Below are 18402 nucleotides of genomic sequence, written 5' to 3'. Positions count from 1 at the left end.
ATTTTAAAAAAAAATTTACAATTTTTTTTTCTTTTTACACCCCCAAACCGCTACTAAAAAAAATTATAAACTGTGATTAAAACCTCCGTAGATAGCTGTATTTTTAGACAATTCAACTTTGCTTTACTGTGCAATTTGAACATCTAATCTAATAATCATTATAAAACGGTGGTTTAGTTAGAAACTGTTATCATGAATTCATATTTTCACCATTAATCAATCATCTTTATCTTAAACGCCCACCCACACTAAACTAATTTTAGTTTTTAATTAAACTGTCAATTTAATTAGTCGTTGAATTTGTTAATTATTCCACAAAAGTCTCCAAAATTAGAAAATTAGAAAAATAGAAAAATTTAAATTTTATGAGTTAGATAAGTTACATTTGTTAGTTTCATTAAGGATCATAGTAAGAATAAGTCATAAAAATTAGGAATAATGATAATAATAAATTTTACATTTTAGAGACTAAAATGACCATAGTTTTTCAGTATTAATAATTTAATTGACATTTTTTATTTGGAGATTACTATTACAATATTTTATGAATTCATGGAATACATAAAATAAAATGATAGTTGATTATCTCTTTTAAATAAAAAGAGTAAAAATATGAAGGAAAGTTGATGAATAATGTTAGAAATGAAAAATAATTTAGACATTAAGTAAAAAAAATATTAAAATGAAAAACAATTTAGAGAACAAGGCTAAATAAGAAAAGTTAATTGATCAAACTATAAATTATATAATTGAGAATCATTTCATTGGTATAATATGTTTTCATCTAGTCTATTATTAGAATTCTTTATGAATAGTTACACTCTACCTATGTATCGTTTTTGTTAACATATAGATTTTGGCCTAATTTCCTCATATTTTTTAATTTTCTTTCTTTTTTCTTTTTTTAATAATATTTTTTTATGTGATGATACTTGAAGTATTAGCCTAGTTGAGATGTCATGTTGCATAATGATGTATAACATGAAAGCATTTTTATAAAAAAAATGATATAAACTCAAAAGACTGCACAAACTATAATAACCAAAAATATTGTATTTGTTTTTTCACTATAAGAAAATCATTAAATAGTAACCAAAGTTAGAAACAAAAAATAATTAGTTACTATATTAACTAAATTAGATACTAATTTAGAAATTAAAAAATTATTCATATCTAAAGTGGTTTCTATTATTAATAAAAATTTATAAAATGGTTTCTAAATTTGTATATAAATTAGTTACCTAAGGTTTAGCAACTAATATTTTAGATTCTAAATTATTCCCTAAAAGATTAAGAAAGACTAATTTATAATATAAAGTAGTAAGTAGCTAAAACCTTGGTAGCTAATGGTTAGACACCAATTTAAAAATCATTTTATAATTTTTTATTAATAATATAAACTACTTTAGATATCAATAATCCTTTTAGTTTATAAAATGACTTTTAATTTAATCAAATAGTAACTAATTATTCTGGTCTCTAAAATTAATTTTTATACTACAAGAAAATCATCAATTAAAAACTAATTTTAGAGACAAAAAATAATAATTAGTTGCTATATTAACTAAATTAGACACCATTTTATAAACTAAAAGAAAATTGGTTTCAAAATTAGTTTTTATTATTGTTAAATAGTTTTTAAATTGGTATCTAATTAAGAACCAAAGTTTTTACTACCAAATTTAGAATCTAACTAATTGATAGTTAAAATCTTTGTAGCTAATTAGATACCAATTTAGAAACTATTTAACAATAATAAAAACTAATTTAGAAAAAAAATTATTGAATAAATTTCTTATAGCAACAAATTTTTATTTCATCCAATAAAGTTTTATATGAATAAAACAATAAATGCTTCAATCAATATACTTGAAATATTTAATTATGATGAAAAAATATTAATTTCTATATTAATGTTACATTTAAAAATATTAAATTTTTAAGGTAACGTTGTGTTAATATTAAAGCCATAAAATAAAGTTACTTTCACTCACATCATTTATCTATTTATTATCAATGCCATATTAATATTAAAACCAGAAAATCATGTTACTTTCGGTCACATCATTTATTTATCAATGTGATATTAATATTAAAGTCAGAAAAACGAGTCACTTTCGGTCATATAATTTGTTTGTTTATATCAAAGCCAATAAATCATGTTACTTTGGGTCAAATTATTTGTTTGTTTGATGTTAAAGTCAAAAAATTCTATTTATTTCAGTCATGTTATTATCATTCGATATCAATGTCATATTAATATTTAAGCCACAAAATTTAATTATTTAGTTAATGTGTCAGTTTGTTATCATTGTCATATTAATATTAAAGCCAGAAATTCAGATAACTTAATTCAGTCATATCATTCATATTAATGTTAAAGCGAAAAATTCAGATTAAAACATGTGAGGCTCGGACACTCTTCTTATGTGTTCGCATCGGATACAGACACTCGTATGATATTTAGTGGTGAAGTGTCCAATTAAAAAAATATTTATTAAATTTTTGATAATTCTAACACAATTTTAAAAGGGAAAAATACATTAATTTTTTAAAAACTCAAATTGACTATATATTTTTTTAGTATGATTATAAAAATAAAGAGCAAATCCTTTTGAACCAAGTCATGAAAAATATTTTTCTGCTAAAAAAAACTAAAATGTACTTATACACATAAATCTTTATTGTCAATTTATATAATTCATAATCATATAATATATAGATTTGTATCTTTGTGTACTAAATTTTAGAGATTATACATATATTTGTGTATCAGTCCGTGTCTCTAGGTTAAAACCGAAAAATTATATTACTTTATTTGAGTATGTCACTTAAAACCAAAAAATCATATTACTTTATTTGGTCGTATAATCACTTGTTTGTTTATTATTCATATAATTTGTCTAGTTTATGTGGCATATTAATATAATCAAATTGAAAAATATTTTTTGCAAAATTAGACCATGTTATTTTTTTTCTATTGGCTGTTAATATTAAAGCTTAAAAATCAATATATTCATTTCAGTAATGTGGAGTGATAGGGTAAAATTGAATTTAACAAACTCTACTTATAATTTAATTTCAGCAAACGCCCAACCAAACAGAACTTCTTTTTATCTTTAATTGACAAACCCACTCAAACTTATGGACCCAATTAGGATCAGGCCTAGCATACCTAGTTTTTAGAAGTTGGGTATTTCTTACTGCACCTCTATATTTTCTTTTTCTACTTTATAAATATGAAAATTCTAACTTTGTCGTCTAAAGTTTTATCTAGATTCTGCAATCTATTTTTTTTTTAATTGTGAAATTCAGAAGTCAAAATGTTTTTTAAATTGCACAATTTAGAAATTATTTTTAGCATATAAAAAAATTTCTGGATTGCACAATTTGAAAGTCATTTTTAGTTTCTAGAATGCACTCTTTTTTGTTTTTGGATTTCACAATTTGAAAGTCTTTTTTATATGAGAATTTTTTTTTCATTATATAATTTGAAAGTCATTTTTTTATAAAAAAAATTATGGATTGTATAATTCATGAGTGTCTTCCGTCCAAACGTCATTTTTTTAATAAAATAAAGCTTTTATATTGTGGAATTAGGAAGTCACTTTCGGATTGTACAATCACTACAAGAAAATCATTAAGTAGCAATCAAATTTAGAGACAACAAATAATTAGTCACTATATTGATTAAATTATATACTATTTTAGAGACTAAAAAATTATTGATATCTAAACTGGTTTCTATTATTAATAAAAATTTATAAAATAGTTTTTGTTAGTCTTTTAGATACTAATTTATAATCTAAGATATTAGTAGCTAAAACCTTGTAATTAATTTAGATATTAGTTTAGAAATTATTTTATAATTTTTATTAATAATATAAATCACTATAGATACCAATAATTTTTTAATCTCTAACATAATATCTAATTTATTCAATATAGGAACTAATTATCTTTTTAAAAATTTAGTTGTTATTTAATAAAAAAAATTAATGATAATAGATGTTTCAGATACGTTATTTAACATTCAAAACTGTTTCTTAATTATAAAAAAATTATTTACATTAAAAGAAACGTTTAATATACTATTTACAAAGCGTTTAATGAAAAATACATAAATAAAAAAGAGGACTTAATTTACACAAAAAGTATTTATTAGTTTTAAATTTTGACAACTTATATGTTTTTTTTAATACTTGTCATTAATATTTATTGTTTTCCTCTTCCTTCCCCCTAAGATTCTGACCTTCTCGCTCGTCAGTTTGGTGATCGGAGTTCGTCATTACACTTCTGACAATCAATTCTATAAGATTGCCTAATAGAATCTTTAATAGAATAAGTTCATTTTTGCTCTTCTCTTTTAATGAGAAGAGCAAGAGTAATAATAGACGTTTCAGATGCGTTATTTAACATTCGAAACTGTTTCTTAATTATAAAAAAATTATTTACATTAAAAGAAACGTTTAATATACTATTTACAAAGCGTTTAATGAAAAATACATAAATAAAAAAGAGGACTTAATTTACACAAAAAGTATTTATTAGTTTTAAATTTTGACAACTTATATGTTTTTTTTAATACTTGTCATTAATATTTATTATTTTCTCTTCCTTTCCCCTAAGATTCTGACCTTCTCGCTCGTCAGTTTGGTGATCGGAGTTCGCCATTACACTTCTGACAATCAATTCTATAAGATTGCCTAATAGAATCTTTAATAGAATAAGTTCATTTTTGCTCTTATCTTTTAATGAGAAGAGCAAAAGTGATAATAGACGTTTCAGATGCATTATTTAACATTCGAAACTGTTTCTTAATTATAAAAAAATTATTTACATTAAAAGAAACGTTTAATATACTATTTATGAAGCGTTTAATGAAAAATACATAAATAAAAAAGAGGTCTTAATTTACACAAAAAGTATTTATTAGTTTTAAATTTTGACAACTTATATGTATTTTTTAATACTTGTCATTAATATTATTTATTGCTTTCCTCTTCCTTTCCTGTAAGATTCTGACATTCTCGCTCGTGTGATTAGAGTCCACCATTACACTTCTGGCAGTGAATACTACAAGACTGCCTGATCAGAATCTTTAATAGAATAAGTTCATTTTTGCTCTCCTCTTTTAGTCATATTTTGAACTTGTTTCATTTGTCTTTGCATGTGACTCTTTTAGCTTCAGGATTAATATTTGTTAGCTCAAGGTCCTAGTGATATAGTTAGATTTTTTTATCAAGACTCTCTATAGTGCAGGTTAGGTCACCCTTAAGCTTTTGGTAGGTTTTGAGCTCTTAGTGATGATATGCTCAAGTTCAGGTAAGGGAAACTAGTCTTAATTTCCAATAGAACCATAGGCTAGAAGATCTAGATGTGGGGGTGACGTGGTTACCAGTCTCAAACTTTCTTACAGGATTGTTTGTTTTAAGTATATTAGTAGTTGATTGAGATTAGAATGTGAAATTTGATATATGGTAGATTCTATAAAATTATATTGTTTTTTATTTGAATTATATTGTTTTTTTATTTAAATAGTTTGATGGATAATGTTGATGAGTATTGGTTGTTTGATGTTGATTTAGAGTAATTATTCAACTATACTAGGGACTTTATTACTTTGGCTTAGTATACTTGATAAAATAACAATTTGAATGAAAGTATTAGATGCTCTCAGGTTCATTTTCGCTCAAACAAGATGTGATCTTGTTCAAGCGAAAATGAGTTAAATTTTAAGGTATTTTCTGATCCATTTTCGATCAAACTAAATAGAATTTTGTTCAAGAGAAAATGGGGAAAATCTGGAGTGTCAGTGGTCCATTTTCGTTCAAACCAAAAAAAAAAATTCGCTCAAGCCAAAAATCCTGGGTACTCACTAGTTTATTTTCGTTCACACTAAATTTTTTCACTCAAGCCATTGTAAAAAAAAAACAAAATTTTATATTTGCTTCTAAAAGGTTGTTTTATTTATTTATGTATAGTTTTACTTAGAAACAATGTAACTTTTATTTTATGTTTATTTAATTGAAAATTTATTTAATTAAATATTTATATGATCAGTGAATGAATTGTTGTGTGTTTTGGGAATTTTAAACTTTTGTATGATTTGATTATGTGATTTTGGATATTGTGATAGTCAGAATATGAATTTTAATCAAGACATGTATTTTCAGAAAAGAAAATACCGTGTTAAGATTGTTTAGGATGTGCATTAACTAAGGATTCGTTTAGAAGGAGATATCCTGACTCTCCTGAGATAATGGAATCATATAGATGAAATTATTCAGGTGGTGAGAGTCGAATGAGGTTCATATGAATGGATAAGTTGTTTGAAAGATAATTAACTTGACCTGTTATATGAATTAACCCTGTCATACTAGGAGAGATGATATTGAGATTATTTATGCGCATAGGTGCGTGAATTTCACAGTGAGATAGTATGACATGTGCAAGTCTTTAAGTCTAAGTCAACACACGAGTTTTCCAAAAGAAGAATTAAGTGTCTATGTGTTGTGGTCAGTATAAGTCTGACATGTGAAATATGAATTATGAATTTTAATAGACATTTGATGGTTTGAGAAATTGTATGAGATTTGATGAATTATGTTTATTAGTTTGAAATTAAAATTATATAGAAATTTTTTTATAGCTAGCTTACCCTGTGTTTTGTTTTGTGTTTGTTTTCTTTATCAGTGATGATCATGTATTTTATACGGGAGCAGATGAGACTGCAGGTGAAAGAGATCCTAGTTAGCAGATAAAAGATATATAGTTATTTTTATTAATTTATTGATGTTTTAAAATATGATTTTCCTGAAGAGAGATGTATTTTGAATTACTAAACATATGATATATGTATATATGTAAAGATTTATGTTGCAAATTCACGTATAATAAAAATATGTTATCATAAAAATTTAAAAAATAAAAAAATTATAGCATATTCAAGAAAACACAATTATCATACTCTTTTTTTTATATTTATAATCTAATATAAGATGGGAACAAACCCTCTCATGAAAAATCTTATGAGAAGACATGATAATAAATTATTCTCGGGTTGGAACCAAGAACGATTTGAACACTCTTCGGTCAGTCGGTATGCTCTTTTTCCCTTTCTTTTGAAACAAACTCCTCACTCTTCTTTTGTTGTTCTACCTCTCGCCTCCGTGAATTCCAAATTTGGATGGTACCTGTAAAAGACACTCCGACGCTCAAGTGAGAATTCAATATTCGACACTCGATGCTATTAATATTGTATGATGACGTACCTGATTCTTGGAATCTATGTCTATTTATATGATTATCACGGGTCCTTTGTTATTTGGCCGGATTAGGGAGTTGGATCATGCTTAGGAGTGCATTACCTAGTGTTTGATCGTTGATTAGTCTTGTTAACCCTATTTAGGAGTAATGATTTTGGTTGTGTTGGTTGACTGGGACCAGATGCCGAGTCAAAGTGTCGGTCGTGCGAACTTTACCGGTACATAAATGATTCAATAAATTTTGTTAAAATATATTTTAATATTATTTTAAAAAATAAAATTTAATAGTAATTTAATTGAAGATAAAGTTATAATTAACTCATTTGTAAAGATAAACACTTCCTTCAAAATAATTTAAAAAACACAAAATTAACACAAAAAAATAGTTAAAATTCAAATAAATCCAACAATATAAACCTGAATTAAAACAATAAATTTATTTACTATTATAGTTTAATAATTTATAATTAAAATATTAAATATAAATAAATATATACTTATCAATATTCATATAATATTATAATTTAATTATATTTATAGATAATATAAATTTTTCAATACACTCTCATATCAAATACATCAAGCATTCATGATGAAAAGCAGAATAATTATGATGGACCATATAGATGGTAAGTAACATAATTGATACAACAAATCCTGAAAAGACTTTAAATTTGAGTCAACCTAATATATATATTGGAAATGACAGTTGTTAAGATAGTTTTTAGGTGTTAAAAAAACTTTATTTTATTTGAATTCTTTGAATAATTGTTTGAAATGACAGTGGTACATACATGTGGTGTGAAAACCCATCTGATTCAATTCTCTCCTATCAAATTATTCAATCAACTTCACCAAAATCAATAAATGACAAAAGACATCAAACTAATTCATATTCTACTTCAAACCTTTTAATTCTATTTCCAATTCCCATAATATATTGAATTATATAAATATGAGTAAAAAATTAAAAAAACTAATATTTTCTCTTCTTTAGTTCTTAGTTTCATTTCTATTAGTGTCTCGTGCATTTTTTTTTATAATGGGCTTTTCAAAATATAAAAAGTATATTTTAATTCAAAATGTATGAATGGTAACAAAACAAAAAAAGATCTTATAAAATTACTAGTCCAATTTTTTTGAGAGATAAAAGGGCTAATCCATTTAACTAATAAAGTTTATTAACATGAAAAATATTAAAATTAACTTAAATAAATTATTTAATAAAAATAATTCACCCTTTAATTGAACCATTATCCTACAAATCTAACTAATTTAGCATACTATTTTAATGAACCAAATTAAAAAAAATAAAAAAAATCAACATCTAAATAAACCAATATCTAGAAATATTTTGTGTTTTTTCTGTTACTATACTTACTTCCCTTAATTGATTGAAAAACATTGACACCTTTGGTACATTACACCAACTCTTTAAGTGTTTAAAAATTAATTTAGTGTATACCTCTACAAGGAAGATTATTGTAAGTGATAAAAAAAAAGAAAAATCTTTACATTAATTAACCTCAACGATAGTAAGTGTAAATTACTCATATTTATTTATACCCTTCACTTGCATAACACTTGGACCTATCCTTTATTTGTTTGGACAGAAATGGAACAAAAAATATAGAAAAAAAGTTAATAATACCAAATTTCTACCCTTTGTTAGAAAAAAAAAGAGGGAAAAATATACCCTTTATTCAATCAAAGAACAAGTTGTGCAAATTATGCTTAAAATAACATTATTTTGGTAGAAATAGAAAAAAAAATGCAAAAAATGATACACCTTTCAATTCTAGAAAGAAACTGAGTGATTAAGTCCTTCAATTTGAATCAAATATAAAGTGTGTATGCAGCATTCAAAAGCTCTATCTAAAATCAATATGAAACAGTTAAGGTTTTTTTCTAAGCCAAAAAGAAACTATATCTAAAGAAAAACATTAAAATGCCAACATGGTGAAGTAAATAATTTGGTTGGTATGTGCTGCAAGAGGGTAACTATTATTCACATGGACTTGCCAATTAACATAGATGCAACCAACTAGCTGACTCATAATGAGAAAAAAAAAAGAGGCAAAATTATGATTCAACCACAACCCATTCCTGCTTGATCCTTAAAATATGCTTTCAACAGCACATGGGTTGTAACCTAGATGAGGTCAGAAAGATTCCCAAACAATGTTCTCTCACAACAGTCTCAGATGCAACTCCAAATCCTCATATTTACCAACAATAATGAACATCCATGCTTTATAAACATTATAGAATTGGTAGTGTACATTAATATTATGGAAGAAATCCTACAAATGCATCATCAATAGCTTACAAAAGACCAAGATTGTGTTAATGCATGTGGCTTAGACAGCAGTGAACCAACAAGTTAGAAATGCAGAAGTAGGTTTGTTGTGGCAAAGGCTTAATTGCCCTTCTCCAACCCAACTACCACCCACCTTAATATAATAGTATATGGTTGGGTACACCAATATGCATTAATATCATCACATCCATCTTCACCACCAACAATTAAGACTCATCAACATAGGAGCTTTTCACCAAAATTAGCACTCCTCAGTGCCCTCTAATGAAGGTGAGTATAAAAAGCTAACCCATCTGCCCCTGTTGTCTCCTTCTAAGGGTGCCCTGTTTATCAATTCTGGGACCACCCTAATTGATAACCATCACAGATCCCCCTTCACAGTTTTATGGTCCATGAGCCACCGTTTTACTTTGCCTACAAGTTTGGCTATAAAATTTCATTTCTGCATCAAACCAGTGTGCTAGTAGTAGTAGTAGTAAAGATACAAACCACAGACCAAGAATAAACTTCTATGACTACTTCTAAGATAAGAGGTTTTAAATTCAAGAATTAATAAAAGTCTTTAACAATATCACACTATCACATTCCATCATGCATGGTAGGTGTGCTGATTTGTGTAATAACTGTCTCAAAAGTCATACTAATAACGATTTCAAATTAGTTGAGCATGAAATTTTTTAATGAGAGTTATATGTGTTGTTAAAGTCATAGTTTAAGTAACAAATGATGTAATCTGATGAACAGATAGTGTGGAACTATTTTGTGCCCCAGAGGAAAACAAATGCGTTAGGGGGTAGTGAAGGTAATTGCAGAATGAAGAAAGGGTGGAGTAGATACCAGAAATCAGCATTATAATATTGAATTAAAAACACTCAGTAGTGCAATCTGCCTAGGAACATCTTATCGTTAAAATAAACAAATGAAACAATTAAAGAAGGAAAGCAGAAGTGGACTAAACAAAATGAGAATATGTTGTAAAGTTGAATCATGGTCCTGGCCAAACGACAGCCTCACTGAGCACTTGCATTACTATAATCATTCAAAAAAGTGAAAAATTATCATGAACCCCAGTATCTCCACATAAAGGGACAACGTTTTCTTGATTCCCCATGTACTACATATAATTATATCATATATTGCTATTCTGACAATCAGACAATGTACTATATCTCCAGGCACCTCTAACAAATCCCAGTGAGCACAGCAGAGGAAAAAAGAATTCCTGGAAATAACAATCCCCAAATAATAACTAAGAGCAATAAACAAACTAACCAAGAACAGATATTCTTCACTTTGCTTTCCCATTCACACTTGCAACAGAATTAACTAAAGATAACCCTCAATTTTTTTTTTTCAAATTATTATAAGACTATAATAGGGGGACTAAGGGAGAAGGACTAAAGATGGCATCCAAAGCAATTACAGGTCTTTGGTGTGAATGAACAGAAGCCAAAAGGTCTATGAGGAATGTTGCAATTGATGGCATAGCAACAAGGAGAGGGCAAGCAAACCCCTTTTGCTCCGCCACAGCAGGTGCACAAGGCACATATCTGGAAGCTTCCTAGTTTCCTTCTGCTCTCATTCATCATCATCATCATCTCAATCTTCCCAGCCTCCACCAAGGGCACCATTGGAAATGACCCATTTGCCTCCTAATCATAAAAAAACAATCTTTTTCAATTTACAGCACTACCCCAGAGAAAATTCACAGGAAACAATACAAGGGGGGACCAAAAAAAGTAGCTGGATCGAAGAACCCAATTGAAAAATTAAAACTTTTAGTTTTGTGTGTGAAAGAAAGAGAGAGAAGAGAGAGAAAACTCACTTGGACTAAACTTGCCTCGTTGGCTAAAATGGACACAAAAATGAGGGAGATGATGAGGCCATGAGCAGGCATCATGGTTGGTTGGCTAGTTGGTCAGTGACAGGTGCTTCTTGCTCTTAGGTTTGTGAATGATGGAAAGGAGCCGGTGATAATCTTGTCTTGTGTGGACAAGCTTCAAATTGGTGTATCATAAATGTATGTTTGGTGCCTATTTATGTGTATAGAAAAATAATATTAGAGCTTGGGCTTGGTTTGATAACTAAACAGAATAGCTGGTTTTGCAGATTGCTCAAGGAAAGAGTAGAAACTATGAATACTGGAAAAAAAAAATGAATTATGTATTGGAAGTTGGAAGTAAGAAGATGGTGCTAGAAAAGAAGGGCAAGGACAGGAACAAGGGTTTCCTTAGAAAACAGAGGCAACAGCACAGGAAGTGTCCCTTTTGTTTTCAAGAGGTAAAGAGGACACAACAAAAACAAGAAAAGTGAGAGAGAAACTGAGATTTATTTAATTGTGAGTATCAAAGGAGTTCTCTCTCCACCACACTCAAGTTAAGTGTAAACTCCTTTTGTTTTTTCTTCAACCCAAATGTGTGAATGTCTGTAAACCTAATAAAAGCAGGAATTTTTATAAAAAAGAAAGCATTTTGCAGTAAAAAAAGTGTCCTTGGTGCTGTAACAAAGAAACAGAAGAAAAGAAATTAGTGTGGACCTGAATATATTTATTGGGTTGGTGTGAACAGAAGCACTATATCTGTATATCTGCATCAAGCATATGGGTCTTCACAAATTTTCACATCTCAATGGATTTGAGTTTGAGAACATGCAATTTGGCACTCAGACAGAGGGTTACATAACATTGGGAATGTCGGTTTCTTCTACAAATTGGTTTTTTGTAGGGATTTAAAATGGTGAGTTCAACCTTTTACACTAGTGTATTATTGGAGACTAAATTAAAGATAAATAATATTTTATAATATATAAATTAAGTTGATTTAGTTAAATTTAAAATTTAATTCTTAATATATTAAAATTATTTAGAACTTTTATCAATCAAAGTTTATTGACTTTATTGTGTTATATGTTGTTGGACTGTTACAGAATCATATTTATAATATATAGTTTTTCACACAATTTATCAGTATAAACTTGTTAAATATTTTATAATATATAAGTGAATATAAATGAATCAATTTTATAAAGATAAATTTAAATTTAAAAATTATTTTTTAATTTCTTAATATGAAATTGGAATTTTTTTTTAATTTCTTAATATGAAATTGGATTTCATAGATTTCTCATGTATTAAAAATTTATATTTTTTTAAAGAGATGAAGTAAATTATAAGTTTTAAAATGCATATTTTAAATGAACGAGAAAGTAATTAATTTGAAAATAAATTAGGAAGAAAAACTAATATTTCATTAAAGATAAAAATATTAATCAATTTCATTTTTGTATATTCATTGTAAATTTGAGAGAATTAATATTTTTTTATGCTAATGGCTAATATTATACATAATAAATGTGTACTACTATGTTATGGCATCTATTTCTTTCTAAGACTAATGTTTGGAAAACATTAATTCTATTTGTTAACTGTTTTAAAATGTTAAATTGACAATAACTATTACCTCTAACCCCTAATTATAAGACTCTTGTGATAATTTTTTTCTTTCTTAACCTTAATTGGTTAGATGATGAATAACTAAATAAAAACAGTGATGGTTAATTTTAAAAAGATTAAGAAAAAATTTGAAAAAAAAAATCTAATTAATAATATAAATTCAAGTCAATGAAAGTATAGTGTATTTTAAAAGCGGTTTTTCAATGGGGTTTTTTTGGTATACTTTAATAATTATTTTGAAAGAAAGTCAATATCAATTTCTATTTATAAAAAAAAATTATAAAGCTTCCAGACATCACAATTTCTATTTATACATTTATGATGTGAGAGGGTAATGGGCCTTGAAAGAATATTATTCATATGTCCAATTAAAATTATTTTTATGATATATTTAAAAAAAATGTAAATGTATAATTATTTTTTAATCAATGTTACGTCATCGTAAAAAATTAAATTTGATTAAAACATATAATAAAGCTAAATTTATAAAATTTTAAATAGGTATGTCTAAACAAATATTAGTGTAATCAAATAAAAATATACAATGATATATAATACTGTGAATAAAATATTAAGTTAAAAAAAAATATTCTTTATGATTAGTGTTATCAAATAAAAATATATAATTATATCTAATACTTTAAAGAAAATATTAAATTTAAAACTGTATTATTTATTATCTTATTGACCTCATTAATCTATTTCAAAGTTAAAAACTAATTCAATTAAAAAATTATATAAAATAGTACATAAGAAAAAGTTTAAAAATGTAACAATTTGCTTTATAAAGCATTACTGCCATCAAATAATCATTCTAATTTTAATTAAATAGTTTGGATTAATTAAAAAAGTTATTACAGATCAATTATTTGTTTCTAAATTGGAGGACTGTTATTCTTTTTTAACTTAAGAAGAATGCTTGAATTTATTATTACAAAATAGAAATCATATTTACGTATCTACTTTGCTAAGAACATTATTAGGAAGTTAGAGTTACAGAGAAAAAGTTTTTACATGTTTCATTAATGTTTTTTAAATACCAGTTAAGTGCAATGGGATTACATGTAATCCCAATACAAATACACACTTAGGATTGTTTATTTGTTTTTAAAAACAGATTTCTCTGTTTTAGGTTTTAAAAACTAAAAAAATGAAAATTAATACAATATGTTTCTCCTTCTAATGTTGTTTTTCTCAACCTTTCATCAAAAGTCACTCCATTTCCATAAAAATTGAAGAATTAAGTGAATGTTCTTCGTCATAATTCTAGTAAGAATTTTTGTGAAAGAAAGGTTTTGAAGGAGATGTATGATCCCAGTTGGTAGAAGTGAAATTAACCTATGCAAGAGAAGGATCAAGAAACTTGTGTTTTTGAAACGATCTCTTTGAGCCAAAAGTAGAGTATCAATGTCTTCAATGATATACAGATCAAGACAAGAGGTGATGGAAGAGATGAAGTCGTTGTACTCCTCCAGTAAATCATCTAAAATGGCGTTGATATGATCTTCAGAAGACACCACAAAACCAGTAGTAGCAATAGAGTTAACCACTCTTTTAATGTCAAGAAAATATGTCGAGATTAAACCATCACGTTTTTGAGATTTAAGCATAAGCTTGAGTTTACGAATCTTTGCATAAGTATGTGAAACGTAGTAAACATTCAACTTATCCCATATGAGATGAGTGAAACCAGACCAATCATTTGGATGACCATAAAACTAGATATGGAAGCCACAAACCAAACAAGAAAAGATTATATATTGCTTGTGCAAAAGAAATGAGAGATTGACAATGGACATATTAATAGATAGATTCTATGGAGTAGTAGCAAAGGATTCCAAGAACCGAAGAAGATCAAGACCTTAAACCTGAGCAAGAACTTGCTAGCGCCAAACAAAAAAGTTTTCATCATTTAGTTTTAGAGTCAGATGAATGAAAAAAGTATGGAGTTGAGTGAAAAAGTTTGAAGAAGAATTAGTTTGGACAGAGGCCGGAAAAGAAGAAGAAGAATAGGACATTTAGGGAAAAAAAAAATTTACGACCATGTAAGAAAAAGAGAGGAGAGAAAAAAAAAACACCGGAAAAGCAAAACAAAAGAAATCTTATTCATTCAATTACTACACCAAATAGATTACAAGTATATATAGAACTTAAAAAAGCATAGTTATGTAACAAAATGAGCATGGATATCATGCATATCTTTAACAATCCTATTTAAAAAAATGATTAAATATGTTTTTCATCTTTATACTATAATTTTAAATTGATTTTTGTCCATATTTTAAACTTTAGACATTCTGTATATTTGTAGTAAACAAACTATTGGAATGAATTCATATTGAAAAAAAATCCCAAAAAAAATTAACAATGACTCATCCCAATAATCTTCTTACTACAAGTATACACAAGGTATAAGAGGAAGAAAAAAGTAGAAAGATGGAAAAATCTTTAAAATAAATTATTTTTCAAAATTGATAACGTAAAACTGTTTTAACAACTAAAAAACAAAACAAAACAAAATCAAACATGCCTAAGTTATTTACAAACCTCCCTTCAAATAAACAATATCACTTTATTCTCTAGAAGTTTATATAACTCTAACATCATGAAGGAGGAAGTTTATTTTTTTTTTTCTAATATCAAAGTGTTATTTTCACTATCACTTCAATAACTACTATCATATCGAATAATAGTAATAGATGTTTAAATTAGAAGAGTTTTCTAAGTGCGCTTTATTATTTAAATGAACTGTTTTAAGCTTTAAATTTTGATATCAAGGATAAAAACTCATTAAATAAAAAATTAACGTGGTTTATGTTTTTATTGAGTTATATTTATGAAAAATATTAACTTATTTTTATAGCACATGAATTATTTTCAAAAGAAAAAAATTGTGCATATTATTTTTAAGTAGATTATTATTAAAATAATTTTTTTAGATGTTATATTGATAAAGTTCAAACATAATTTAAGAAATTTTTCATAAAAAAATAATAATTAACTCATAAAATTAACTAAGCAAATCAAATTTAAATTTACTAACTTCTTTAATAAATCAAACTCAAGGGCTTCTCATTAACTTCAATAAATAAATGAATCAAACTTGCCTATCATTTTTTTTCTTACAAATCATACTTAAATTTCAAAAGTTGCCCTCGATTCGATTTGTTTAGACTCTTCAGAATAAATCTGTAATCCTTAAACAGTGGGACAAATTATTTTAAATAATAACAAATAATATTTTTTATTACATAAAATAATGAAATGTGTAGTCGGAACTACAAATAGAAAAAAAATATAAAAATAAAAATTTAAAATAGAATGAAAACAATGGATTTGAGAATATATGTGTATATATTATACATTATACATGTGTGTGTGCGTGTATATATATATATATATATATATATATATATATATATATATATATATATATATATATATATATATATATATATATATATATATATATATATTCAGAATAGTAGTTTAATTTGTCTTTGTAAGGATATTGTGTAAAATAAACGTCTAGAAATATAAAGATGGAATATTGAGAATGTGTAATAATAACTCTAAATTGTGCATTACAATATATAATGTTTAAGAAATAATTTTTTCAACTTTTAATTAACTTCTAAAACTTACTTATCCGCTTATAACAACAAACACACGACATTCCTTGACAAATGTAAAGTTGGTTACAATTAATCTATTAACTTACTTATCTAATTTTATTTTATTTTTCATTTTACTTGTACGCTTTTTAAAAAATAATCCCTAAAATCAAGTTATTTATAAGTTATCTGTGTCATATGTTCTCTTATGACTCTCCTTGTTGAGATGCACGAAAAAGAAGGAAAGAAACAACCGTGAAGGAAATTTTGTAAGAAAAAAGAGAAAATAAATAGAAATTAAATTAATGAATTTTTTAAATTGATTGAATTAAGAAAAAAAAAATTGCTTATTTGATTTGTTATAAATAATTAAATTATATATTAATAATAGATCATATAGATGTAACATTTATTAATAATTAAATTATACATTAATAATAGATCAAAATCGTTTAATTTAAAAAAACTTGTCAAAATGTACAATTAAATTTTTTTAAGGAACAAAAATTATGCATTCAGGGATGGAGAAAAAGATTTAGACCTTTAAAAGATCATTTTAATCTTAGTTTTATACACCTTTTGACTAAAAAATAAACTCTATTTCGCGGTATTTATGCTTTCACATGACTTTAAATTTTCAACGTTTCACAAACCTCTCAACTACCCTGTTTGAAATTTTATTACTTTATATTAATAAGAAACGCATTATGTGCACTTTTGTTTGATTTGATTGGTTATGATAAATATAACGGACAAAAAAAATCATAAAGTAGTCGCAATACATTAAGGAAAAGTTGAAACTTTTTGACTTACGTAAAGTGTTGATAATGAATAAAAGTTTCCCGAACACCTTTTTTTTGTATATGTAAAGTTTTTGTTTGCGCGTCAACTTTTCCTTTTTCAGCTTATTAGTGTATTTGATTAAGAGGGGTTCAAGCAACCACATGTCATCAAATATAGAAAAGGGAGAAAAATTTGCAGATTTATCCTTAGAACACACAGCTTTAAATTCGTGCACGCACTAAATTAGAGGCAAAAAGACAGAATGGTTAGTGAAGGCGCATATCAGAGCTGACAATCACAGAAATACTAAATAGCAAGTGAACAATATATCGTATTTGCTTATCCTTTTGCTTTAGGAAGTTAATGTGGCATCTGTTTAGTGTTATCCACAGTTTAAACTTTTAATATTTTCCCACAAAAGAAAAACCCAATCTGAATGAATTTTCCAGTTAAAAAGAAAAAGAAATCTGAGCAGTTCAGATTTTAGACCAAATGACTCGCCAACCAACTAAATAAAGGCTGTATCCAACAGAAGCCTTTTGCATATTTCTGTGGGCTATTAACCAATGAAACTTGAAAATGCAAATTGACTCATAATAACCTGTTTGGTTCCACGTCCACAGGCAGGTAAAAACTTGCATCCGGGACATGCAAAATCTGAAACTTCAAGTATCATTAGCTTTTACGTCAACTACAAAATGGACGTGGGTTTGAGACCTGATCTAAACATGCTATCACTCACCAAGAAATATCAAGATATAAACTGAAGGTGTTTGAAAACACATCAGAAGCCAAAACTCATGTCAATTCCACCAAAAAATATGAAAGTTATAATTATTAACTTGTGAAAAATCACAACAGGAATGCAGAACAAAATACAGTTTTAAAACAAGTTGAACAAAATACCTTGCATATTTTCTTTAACTTTTCATATTTTTTGAAAAAAGCTGAAGTTTTAAAAAATAG

The 18402-nt window shown here is 26.3% G+C and overlaps 1 protein-coding gene across 1 annotated transcript; it reads right to left on the bottom strand.

Annotated features, from left to right (window-relative positions):
- Positions 1-10582: 10582 nt before the first annotated feature.
- Positions 10583-12005, bottom strand: LOC137825689 (uncharacterized). Its single transcript, XM_090294287.1, has 2 exons — positions 11414-12005; positions 10583-11240 (listed from the first exon to the last, which is right to left on the bottom strand). Exons 1-2 carry the CDS (start codon positions 11486-11488, stop codon positions 10986-10988), a joined length of 330 nt encoding a protein of 109 aa, XP_090150413.1. The 5' UTR covers positions 11489-12005; the 3' UTR covers positions 10583-10985.
- Positions 12006-18402: the final 6397 nt, after the last annotated feature.

The sequence above is a fragment of the Phaseolus vulgaris genome, chromosome 8 (assembly GCF_051622355.1).
Source record: "Phaseolus vulgaris cultivar YP4 chromosome 8, ASM5162235v1, whole genome shotgun sequence".
NCBI classification, from domain to species: Eukaryota; Viridiplantae; Streptophyta; class Magnoliopsida; order Fabales; family Fabaceae; genus Phaseolus; species Phaseolus vulgaris.
Note: the sequence above shows the minus strand (reverse complement) of the source record. Positions and strands in the feature narration are given on the sequence as shown.